Here is a 12,500-nt window from a genome sequence, read left to right as displayed (position 1 = left end):
CCTGCTGGACTCCCTGTTCGTCCTGCTCTCGGCCCGTCTCCCACCGCCGCCTCCGTAATGCGGCTGCTTCCTCCTGGCTAGGCCCCGGTACAGTCTTCCTCCAATTTGTTCAATCGATCGTCCGTTGGACATCAGCGGCCCGACCTCCTTTAGCACGGGCCGAGACCTGGAGGAGGACAGCGGGGCCCCAGCTCTCAGTGGGAGCCGCTGTTTGCTGAAGAGTTATCAGAGTGTGTTAATATCGCTCATCACTGCAGTGCTGCCAGGGAGAATCTGTTTTTATTCTTCCGCCGGGGTTATGAAGATATCAAGCAAGCAGATGTTAGAAGTCCTGTTAAACAAGTAAACTTTGAACTGCATTCACAAGTGTGCACATCTGTTAGGTGTTTTAACTGATTCATTTAGAGCCTTTTGGCATCCAAGCTTTCTTTATTTTGGTAATTCTTTCTTTCTATCTTTTTTCCTCTCCTTTCTTTCTTTGTTGATTTTTTCTGTTTCATTTTTGTTTTCTGTTGATTTTTTTCGGTTTTATTCTTGTTTTCTTTCTTCCTTTGTCACTTGTTTTATCGGTTCCCTTTGATATAGGGAACCGATATAATGTCAGCCTTTTTGCCTCTTTCTTCTATTAAGCCTTAGTATACTTTTGGTATGTATAATTCAGCCATTTGCGATTATTTCCTTCTTTCTTTCTTTATGTCCTTCTTTCTTTCCTTCTTTCTTTCTCAATGAATCCCTGTGGACCCCATCGGTGTTCCAAGGTCAAGTGTCTCACTACACACTGAGCAAGTAGCTTTGTGGGCGGTTCTATGGCGATGTTGCTATTTTACCGGCGCATAAATGACTTGTGCCCGGCGCAAATCTAAAAAGGGTTGGTCTGAAGTAGCCTGATTACCTGTAGGTGTGGTTTGGGCATAACCTGCAATAAACCAATCAGAGTGCCATCTCCCATCCCCTTTAAGAGCCATGAGCGCATTTTAATCGGACAAGTTTATATTTTGACAGCGCGTTTGCAGTCTCCGATGAGACAGATGCATGACCACATGAATTTCAAACTTCAAATGGCTCAGTTTATGGCCAAATAATATGGCCTAATTCACACATGGAATAGAGTTTTCTTCCACGACTTCAGAAAGACTGAGTCCTCAAATACATTTCGGCAAAGAAAACTTAACACACACATGATATGCGGCAACTGTGGTTCTATTCAATGATCTACGTAATACATTGACAAACATCGTTTCTTACCAGTATTGTATGCATTATCGTTATCGACTTGTGTTCCTAATATGCATGTGTCCCCTTTTAATATACAATGCCATGGACTGTATTATGCGTCACGTGTTTAGTTTGTGTGTGTTTAAACAGATGGACGCACCCACGACCGCCCGCTTTCATTAATTATTTTGCGCATACATACACGCGCGCCCGCATTCATTCATTCTTTTTAACACTCACTTGGTAAAACAATGTTTTCTCATGATCAAACACTCATCAATCCTAAAAGTTATGGGCTTGTACACGATGTCTGTGTTAAGAAAATATGTGTTTGCTGTACGGTGTTTGAAGATAAATTGATTTAAAGTACAACTTATTATTGCTGTATCAGCTGTTCTTTCCCAAATAATTTAACTAGAATGTGTGGCTAGGTAGATGAGAGAAGCAAAGTGTATGCACGAGGTGCACAAGCAACATTATGCATGCGCCCTTAAAATAACATCTGAACAACGCGCCCCTGACTTTAAACCAGGTATTTCCTGGTTTATGGCGCAATTGTTTTCTGAAACTGCAAAATAGCACCAGGGAATGTTTGCGACAGAACACGCCTCCTCCTTTCGCCGAACCGCCCCATGGGGCGCAAGATCATTCCCTTATTTACAGGCGCGTGGCGGTGGAGGGAAAAGAATGCTCTGCGCCAGTTGCAAACTAGCAACGACACATGCGTCAGTGTAGAAAGTAAATTGCGCCGGATGCAAGATAGGGCCCTGAGAGTGATTCAGTGCCAAGGTGACCAGCTTTTATTAAGCACTGGATGCTAGCAGCTAACAGGCTATATTGGCAGGTCTATTTTTCTGTTTCCCACCTAGAAGTCAGGCGCCAGATTTGAGAATCTCCCTCCATCAGCTTACAATCGCTCATGGCGGGCTTTTCCTTGTGTTTGTTCCCTGTCGCCGGGCACCGAGTCATTCTGGACCGGATGCTGGCTCCCCTGTAGTTGAACACAACGCCTGCTAAAGAGCTCATGGCAGCTGGTAAACCAGCCCTCGTCTGACGTGCCAGTGGAAATAACCTGGAGGAGGTGTTAGGTGGAGACCGTCGTTTAGGGACCGATCTGGAGAGTGTGAAATTGTGTTGTTTTTTGTCGAAAAAAAAACTGGGAATATATATCTGGTATAGCTCCAGCGTATATGCAATGCCTCTTCAAATTCATTGGAGACATTGCACCTTTGAATAGTATCATTACATTCATACGAGTAGCTTAGTGTGCTGATTAGAACACATAATAACAGCTAAACTGGAGGACAGGAATACAATGTGTCTCAAAAGATACGTTTATGCATAGTTTTATTTCTCGCCATTTCCATATAAAGCCTTCATTGTTTTACTTTCTTGATAATTCATATTTAGATGTTTGTTATTTTCTTTACTTTACCTGAAGGGCAATGTGTGAAAGTTATAGTCCCAGTAAATATATTTTTCTTTACTTCTGTTTTGTATTGCCTTCCCTTTCTAGGGAATTGGTTATGTCACATCTTACAAGGATTCCAGGTATCCACACAGAACTGGGCAGAGCATCCCTGAGCTGGTCAAAGACCTGAATGTGAATCTGATCCTGTATCTAATTCTGCTGAATCTGGTGCCTTATACCACTCGATGGGTTAGATATATTCCTCCTTTCTTGTTCAGTGTGTTTGATCTCCCGCTGATGTTTTGCAGAGTATAAAATGATAACCCAGATGGAATATGGTGTACTGTTTACATAGATGGTGTCAACAGAAGCCCGAATCCATCCCGCAAAAGGACCTTTAACACTACTACACAAATACAACAAATTTAAGTTGTCTTGTTTTGGGGTGACGATCTCTAATTAGCACTTTGTAGAAAAAAAAAAAAAACGATCAATTGTGTTTATTGTTGCGTGTAATATTTAAGCATTTCTCTCAGCTTAGCAGCTGGGGCCCCTCTGATGGGTGACGGATATTTGAGTCAACAAACAAACATACAATAATCCCTTTAAACAATAATCTTGATTTTTTCCAAACCCACACACCAATAGAAACGTTTCTGTCAGCTTTAAGATACGTTCTAGCATGGCTTCCCCGATTAATTATATATAATAGGAGAGCTGCTTTAATTATCTCTGGGCCCGGCAAGCACTTAAATGCTTCCTTCTTGCAGCCTTCCAAACCTCATAGCCTACCATAATGGTTGACGGTTCTTGGGTGTAGCGTTGGAAGCTATCTGTCTCGGTCGTTGCATCATTTCCCAAAAGTGCCCAATGCATTTTACGAGAAAGCAAAAAGCCTCCAAAAGCAGGGTGTTGCTACCCGGAAAACCGGACAAATCTGCAAGCTTATGCTTAGTTTTCTCTGGCATATGTGTCCGTCCCCCTCCCGTTCTGACAGATTTCCAGCTATCAGTCAGCATAACTGGTGAACTTATATGGAGCTGGTCTGATACAAAGACTGTACAGAGGAGCACCCTAGAGCAGCCTCCTATAGCAGCCTCCTATAGCAGCACCCTATAGGAGCACCCTATAGGAGCACCCTATAGGAGCACCCTATAGGAGCACCCTATAGGGCGCTGCTATAGGGCGCTGCTCTAGGGTGCTCCTATAGGAGCCTCCTATATCGCTCATTGCTCTGATTGGTTGTAGGTCTATCCAATGGTATCCAGAGATATATTGGTTTGCGGTTGTTGATAACGCCCTTTGGAAATCAAAGTGAACTGAGCGGTTCCAGACAAATACGCATTTGGCAAATTTGCACTGCGATGTCTGGCTAGGCCAATCCCAGTCCTGTATTTGCAACCAGATCCCTCCCGGTACTACCATTTACAACCAAGCGCTGACCCATGCAGCGTTCCACGTGAAACATGCTCCAGTCTTCTCTCCTTTCCTAGAGGGGCTACAGTAACTCAGAAGGTAGAGCGGGTTCACTGGCAACCGGAAGGTTGCTGGTTTGATCCCTGCCTCCTCCTCCTCCTCCTAGTGTCGAGGTGTCCCTCAGCAAGACGATCTGGCTTTGGCCCTGCGTGGTTGACTCCACAATCGGTGTGTGAATGTGTACATGAATGGTTGTGAGTCGCTTTGGATAAAAGCATCAGAAAAAATCCCCTCAATGTACAATGCCCAAAAGCACACAGTGCTCCTTGTAGCAGCACATGTAAACACACACCAAAGCCATTCGCTACACTGTTTAGAAATCTGTCCGGCTCGCTTCACCTCATCCGAAGCCGCCGTCAGTGGCCCGCTCATGTGGGGGCGGGTGGATGTGTGAGACAAATGATCCCTGAAGGGAGTCGACCCGTCGGGTCTCGAGGGCACACACACACACACACACACCTTGACCTTCAGGGTCAATTTACAATTATAGCCGAGGGGTCTCAACAGAATTGTGGGACAGGGAGAGGGGAACCAGGGAACCATTGAACAGGAGGTTTCAACCCTAATCATAAACCTGCCAGCTCTTTAATTGCTTATCGGTTAGCCATTTTAAATCAGCCTCGGGTGACCAGTGGTCAACAGTAACCGGTAACCGTTTAGCAGCCTCGGTAACACCTACTACTGGATAAACACACAGAAGGTCCCAGGCGTATAGCGGTAAACAAAGACTTCAACCCTACATAGTACAGCGAAGGCATCTCAAGAATTGTTATGTAAAGAATTGTTTTTGCTGATACTTCACTGCCCCCAAAATGGATTTTGGTTCCAGGCCAAAAAAGAAGAGATGATCACAGCCTATTTAGATAGATAGATATCTATAATGTATTATTAGCACATCAATGCTATCAGACAGCCTTTGTGGACGTCGGTCATGTCTTGCTCTGCAGTCAGTCAGTCAGACAGGAGGGGGGGGGGGGGGGGGGGGGGGGGGGGGCTTGCCAATAGCGATAACTATGGCGCTCTCCATTGTTCTGGAAAAGGTCACAAGAAAAATTAAGCAGAAAAGATATAGACAGATTGCACTGGACTAAACTGGTTCCTGGAGAGAGGCTTCCGAACCATGTTGAAAGATGGAGATACAGATCTGGCTGTCCTTCCTTTAGGATAAAAGAAGGGATGAAGACCACGAGGGAGAGGACGAAGAGGAGGCGGAGATCCTCCCAATTATGTTTGAACAAAACATTATCGAGTCATCTCCTCCCAGTTTGAACAACCCTCGGTTTGCTAAATGGGGGATGGAGAAAGAGGAGAGAGATGGGAGGGTAAAGGATAAAAAACGATTAACACTCTTACGTTATCCTGTAAAGGGTTGGAGATCTGGTGGAGTGATGAACACATGCTGAATGAAGGGGTGGAGATCCGGATTGGCAGTGATGAACACATGCTGATCTTTCTATTGAATGACAAAAATGAAGGCTTTTCAGGGCCCTCAATGGATTTTCGAGTTTAAATAAATAAATCAAATCTAACCAATGCAACACCCGTATATATATTTAGATAGGTCTTGCAGCACATATGGTGTGATACATATGTTGGAAATATTTCTGACTCCCGTTGAGATCAGCCCCCAGGAAATTAAAGTGTTTTCTTTCTCATTCCTTAAGTGGGAAAAATAATTACGTTATTTCCCCCAGTTTGGAACAAAAATACCATGGTAGGGTAGGGATAGAGGTCCACTCTACGTATCGATTCCTCCCAGGGATGAGATTGAATTAGTTCCTGTGAAATATGATGATGATGTTAATGACATGCTGATGGTCGTTAACGTGGGGCTAGGTCCGGTTACAGATAATGAGACTGCATATTGCGTAACATGAAGAGTGTGCCTGTGTGCGTGCGTGCGTGCGTGCGTGCGTGCGTGCGTGCGTGCGTGTGTGCGTGTGTGCGTGTGTGCGTGTGTGTGTGTGTGTGTGTGTGTGTGTGTGCATGAGTTTGCGGTGGAGGGTGGCTGTCAATCCTGGATTTTGATTGGAGGAAAATGGAAAACAGTGGAGCACCGCCAGACCTTCCCATGATGGGACGTCTGGCCGGGCCCATCTCAAGATCTCGGCCGGGATGTCGTTTATCAAGGGAGCGATGCAGGGATTTCTTGCTTTGAGAGTGAGCATCTTGAGAGAGAGGAGGAAGTGAGATTCTGATTCGTACCCTGCGTGGAGGAGTATGATAAGGTGAAGGTGTCTGCTACGATCAAGGGATTCCAGCTCTTTTGGAAGAAGAAGATAAGGTTACCCCTGCTAGCCTAGCTTAAAGAAGTCGCGGAGGGATGGAGGGTGAAACGACTGCGGGATGGTGTCTCATGGAATCATGGATGACAGAAAGGCTGACGACGATGATTAGTTTGTCCAGATGGCGATGAAGATGAAGATTTTGTCGATTTTAGTTTCTCGATTTCCGATGGGGGACACTTTGAGCCCGTCATCAGTCATGTTGAACAAAAGATGTCTTAGACAATTGTTTTTGTTATTTTCAACACAAACCCTGACCTTCACTTTACTACCGTCATACTCTGTTTTCAATCTGTGCGTGTTTCTCTCTGAAGGAGTACATTACCTCCGCCTTCGCTTGACACCTGAAATGTCAGCACTTTTGGTGGATAGAGAATTACATTGATGATATGGATACCGCACTCATCGCACACACATACACACACTCACACACACACACACACACACACACACACACACACACACACACACACACACACACACACACACACACACACACACACACACACACACACACACACACACGTGCATTAGGCAATGCATAAACACAAAAACTGGAGGACAAATGGAGACTTACACACACACAACCTTGCGCCTGAAAGCACACACGCAAACACACAAACACACACACACACAGACACAAACACATACACACGCACACAAACACACACACAAACACAAATGCACACGTACACACACACATATATATAAAAAGAAACCAAAACAACATGAATGAATCAAATATTTAGTTTCATTTTATGAAAGTCTTGCTGAAAAAAGTGCTTTCTACACATCACTAGTCTTGCTCGAATTTCATCATTCGAAGAGCGTAGAAAGGCGGATAATTTAATCGCCCTGCCTGTATATTAAGACATATTAAAAATTACTGTATTACAGATATGACCTCCTTTCTACGCCTCTCATTTGGTATGCAGATTGAATTGCAATTTTCATTCAAAGTCAATCAAGATTTAATGGATTCCCTTTATTATCTACCGACAAATTGCCTTTTTAGTGTGGAGAACATCTGCATTATTCATCGTCAATGAGTAAGCATTCGTGACTTGTTTGAGGAGAAACCAACTTACCGACGTCCTTACTGCTAGATTAAGTCTGTTTCCAGGCACCGCTGTCACTCAGAATGTCTAAAGAACTGTCTGGAGTTCTGGCTTGAAAGGGAATTCTGTGTGACCCTTGACCCCTCTGGCAATCCCTAGGTGATCCAGCGCCGGGAGGATGGCTCAGTGAACTTCTTCCGAGCCTGGGACTCCTACCGTGAGGGTTTCGGCAAGATAACAGGGGAACACTGGCTCGGTAAGTCTTTGTGTGTGCGTGTGTGTGCGTGTGTGTGCGTGTGTGTGCGTGTTTGTGCGTCTGTGTGCGTCTGTGTGCGTGTGTGTGCGTCTGTGTGCGTGTGTGTGTGTGTGTGTTTGTGTTTGTGTGAGAGGCATTTTTGTGTGTTTGTGGTGTCGAAGTTGGGTTCAAGTTGGCCCACTAATGTACGCCTACGATTTGCCGCTGTGGTCGACCTTTGAGAACGAGGGCAGAACCCAGAAGAAAAAGTGACCATGTTTTTAATCAGCACCACATATGAGGAAGACGCCAAAAATAAAAACAGATGAGTTGATCAGACTGAACAAAAATCCTACCAAATCAAACCAAATGCCAAGGATTGTACCCAATCTTTCCACAACCCAGAGTCTATTTTCCTCCACAGCAAACATTTGTTAATATTTTTGTGTATGCTGGCAGGTTTACGTCTTAAACAATTAAATCAAAAACTCACTTAATCACATCATAGAATCATAACATGTCATTGCCTCCATCGCAGAAAGCCTGTATTACCGTGTTGATGAAACTTTTTCACAGTCCACTTACCTCCCATCCTACCTGCATTTACACCCCACATTAAATGCCTGTTTTTTTTTAATAATGTGTCACATCTAGGAGTGAGGCAAGTACGTCTTCAGTGCCATTTCACATTGGTCTCCAGTCTCCACAAAAGAGAACCACATTCAGTATCCTCCTTTGAGTTAAAGAAAAGCCCCCACTGTTATTGAGATGCTCGCGGTGAAGTACGCCTTTGTGTGCCCTGGATTGTTTAATTTCTGGAACACCACCATATAAATGGACATGGTTGATTTTTTGCTGGCCTGTTGCCTTACGGACGCAAGCTGATCTTTCTGTCCAAATCAACAACTGGACAGTGCTCGTATTTAATTGAGTCATTTTTCTACAGAAACCACTCCATGGATCATAAAAGTCGGTCTACGGAAATTCTAACAACCTGAATTAATAATGCAAACCAATTTTACGGTTATTATTTATGATTCATAAGGTCAACTTGGGCTTATGAAGAAAGTTTTTTCAGTGTGTGATTAAAACCCCTGTTTTTATGGCATAAATACAAGTAACCCAGGCAATGTAAATAAAATACAAAACATGGCAGTCGTGTCATTTTGCACTTTCACGTGTGTGATAACACACTGAAATTAGAACTTCCTACATCTACAAATTTTATTTATCAAAAATTATTTGTGAATCCCTTTGGTCTGTCAATCAAAGATTCACGAAATGCAACACTTCATAACGGTGGCAAAACTAGAAAGGGAAGGAGGAGATAGGGAGGTGAGAGGGAGGTGAGAGGGAGGAGAGAGGGAGGTGAGAGGGAGGAGAGAGGGAGGAGAGAGGGAGGAGAGAGGGAGGTAAGAGGGAGGAGAGAGGGAGGTGAGAGGGAGGTGAGAGGGAGGAGAGAGGGAGGAGAGAGGGAGGAGAGAGGGAGGTGAGAGGGAGGAGAGAGGGAGGTGAGAGGGAGGTGAGAGGGAGGAGAGAGGGAGGAGAGAGGGAGGAGAGAGGGAGGTGAGAGGGAGGAGAGAGGGAGGTGAGAGGGAGGTGAGAGGGAGGAGAGAGGGAGGTGAGAGGGAGGAGAGAGGGAGGTGAGAGGGAGGAGAGAGGGAGGTGAGAGGGAGGAGAGAGGGAGGTGATGTTGTTTTGGTTGCTTTCTTTGAAATTTGGCCGTCTTTCACTCTTTTCGGCTCGCACTATACAACTTTGGTATCTCTCCTGCAGAACCTTCAAACACAACATACACAGAATGTTTGTATCGTTTTGCCCACAGAGGAAAAGGACTGTGCAGAATATGTGGAGGGAGTAATGTAAATAGATGACATCTCGGTCTGAGGCCAGACCTGCAGGACCATTAGGGAGAGTGCAATGTGCAATGAAGTACGTGTTCAGAATGCTACGTGTTAGCGCTACACTGTGGCAGCACGGCAGGAATACGGAAAACTCAAGGTTCAGCAGAGTGCATCTGAATGAGCCGGCTGGCCACTTTGAACCTCCCTGAGCACCTTTGCTTATTCAGAGGGTGCTGTGTTGTCTCGTCACCCCCATCATCGATTACCCTCTGGGCAACAAAAAAATGAAAAATGCATTTGCGATCGCCGTGAACCAGGGGCTGAATTTCATCGCGGGGCCACGGTTGTTTCTCTCCCTAATGCCACCCTCCTCCAACTCTGCGGCCCTGCAAAACTTCAGGCATTCTCCAAATACACCAATATTGTGTAAAACTGTACATAACAAGTATTTTAATACATGAAATCCTTCTGACAAAGGTTACAGTTATGGTTTAAGGTGACGCAAATGAAGAGACAAGAATGGCGTAACGAACCAGAATGTCTCTATTGACTCACTCTTGTGTAATTACGTTTAATTGCGTGTGCATTTTAACGAGCACAACAAACAAAAGTAGCTTTCATTTAAATTGTCATTTCAGGCATTGGGATAATGTGCTCATAGGAATGGAAGGGCCATTAAAATTACATTAATGAATGGACTAAAAACTTGGGCATCTCACCAAACATAAGCACACAAGTGTAAAAGCAAGCCAATCATACATATATTTAATATTAAACATGTATCTTTTCAGATGGTCCCAGAAGATCGAAGAGCCTCTAGCTAAAAGAAGACTCTTATTCTGCTAAAAGTATTTATTATGATAGTAATGCCGTTCTTCTGCTTTTAAATAGTTGGATGATTATTGTTATAATAATATCATTATTACTAATACTAGTCATCGTCTTTATCATTGCCTTCATTATTATCAGAGTATAATATAATAGCTAAGAACTTAAGTAACACAGCGGAGCGGAAATACTCAGGTTTACCAGAACAAGCACAAAAGCAATAAAACAAATCCATTAAAAGACAACAAAGGACAAGTAGTTTATATTTGTTATTTTAGTTCAGGTGAAAGCGGCACTTTCTGCTCAGTTAACTGTATATATGGAGGTGATGCTAGACTTGTTCTCTTTGTAATGAGAAGCGAAGGTTTTCTGAGTGTGAAATAGGCAGCTTTGATGTGACGGAACACTGGGATTTTTGGAAAAACTTTTCTTTTTTTTTCAAAACCTGAGAAAAAACACATCCAAATAGATGTTAGTACAAGGTTAACAACGATGAGACGTCAATACTTCAACAATGTTTGTTAATCATAGCACGGTTACCTATTGGTGTAAGAATATGGATGAAATAAAACAGACCTTGATTATACCTTCCTTGTCGACAAGCAAGATAAGTTTGAGTAAAATGTGAAAAGCCCTCTTATGGTCATAAGACAGTATGGTAATACGTTTGTCAGTCAGTCTGAAAAGCTGTGATTCTGCTATGAAGGGATGCTTCTGTTGCAGTGGGGCAGGAATGAGTCCTCATGCGTAACTCAAGTGTGCAGTGCTCCTCTGGCCCAGGCGTGCAGCGTCATGTATGAACGCATCACCCGGGCTGGTCGTCCTCATCTCTTGTTGTCAATGGGAACACAATCTGCTAGGAGAGCAGCCACAAAAAGAATCCCTCTATCTCAGGGCCTGATTCAAAACACACACACACACACACACACTCAAATTTACTTACACACACACACACACACACACACACACACACACACACACACACACACACACACACACACACACACACACACACACACACACACACACATACACACACACACACACACACACACACACACACACACACACACACACAGACACACACAATCAGGAGAGGAATAAAAAGAAAAGCCTGCCGTTTATCTTTTAACCATCCTGCATTTCCCGTCCGTCACTCAAATCCAATAAAAACATCAGACACAAATTGCAGTGGTGGATGCTTTTATACAGCGTTTACCTCTCGACTATTACACAGGCCTGCATGTTAATAAGCCCTTAGCTCTCCCTGAGTGGTGTAAGCCCATGTGATTATCGGCAATTCTGTGACAAAGGACGGGAAATGATGGTGTTTGCACTGGTAAAGATAAGTAAGGAAGGTGCTGGATAAATACAATTTGAAGAGGGATGTTTTTGTGATAACAGGGCTTGGGTGAGCTATGTGTCAAGCCTCCAGTCATTTCAGGCCTCTTCAATTTAGAAAAAGCTTGGTTAAAAGAAAAAACTGGCTTAAGGCAAATGAATAAAAAGAGCAGTTTGAGCTAGAGCGAGCACACAAAAACTCAGAGTTACACACGCACAGAGGTGTCAAGTAACGAAGTACAAATACTTCGTTACCTTACTTAAGTAGAAATTTTGGGTATCTATACTTTACTGGAGTAATTATTTTTCAGCCTACTTTTTACTTCTACTTCTTACATTTTCACACACTTATCTGTACTTTCTACTCCTTACTTTTAAAAAATGGCCTTGTTACTCCTATTTAATTTCGGCTTGTTTTTATTCCGCTGGCTTTCAAAAAAACACAAACGCCATCGGATAGAGTGAATTTGATTGGTTGGATGAGAATATAAACATATACCATTCTGACACCCTATTGGTTTATACGCGATCCATGGCACCTGCGCATGACCAGAGTCGTCTACATTCTCTGACATGACATAAATCGCGGCACATTCCAGCTACGAAATAGCAGACGTAGATGAGCGAAATGTCCCAACCAAGCACCAGTGAGGAGGTTGGTAGTCAAGAAGACCAGCCAACCCTTCTACGGGTGCACTCACACTAGGCCATCTGGCCGTGGCCGTTGGCCGTTTTCACACCTAACCGTGCTCAAATGGCCCCATTGTTCTCTGGCCTGCACTCACACTAGGCAAATGGCAATCTGGC

General features: G+C 43.9%; 1 protein-coding gene across 2 annotated transcripts in view; it reads left to right on the top strand.

The window, feature by feature from the left end:
• Positions 1–12,500, top strand: part of fibcd1b (fibrinogen C domain containing 1b) — a 105,429-nt gene that overhangs the window by 57,023 nt on the left and 35,906 nt on the right. For both annotated transcript variants that reach the window (XM_030353071.1, XM_030353072.1), the window contains one exon: positions 7,605–7,701. In XM_030353071.1, the coding sequence (XP_030208931.1) occupies positions 7,605–7,701 (97 nt within the window). The remainder of the gene's footprint in view (positions 1–7,604; positions 7,702–12,500) is intronic.

This window comes from Gadus morhua, chromosome 4, assembly GCF_902167405.1.
Source record: "Gadus morhua chromosome 4, gadMor3.0, whole genome shotgun sequence".
Lineage (NCBI taxonomy): Eukaryota > Metazoa > Chordata > Actinopteri > Gadiformes > Gadidae > Gadus > Gadus morhua.
The sequence above is the reverse complement of the archived record's forward strand: the minus strand, read 5'-3'. Positions and strand labels throughout refer to the sequence as shown.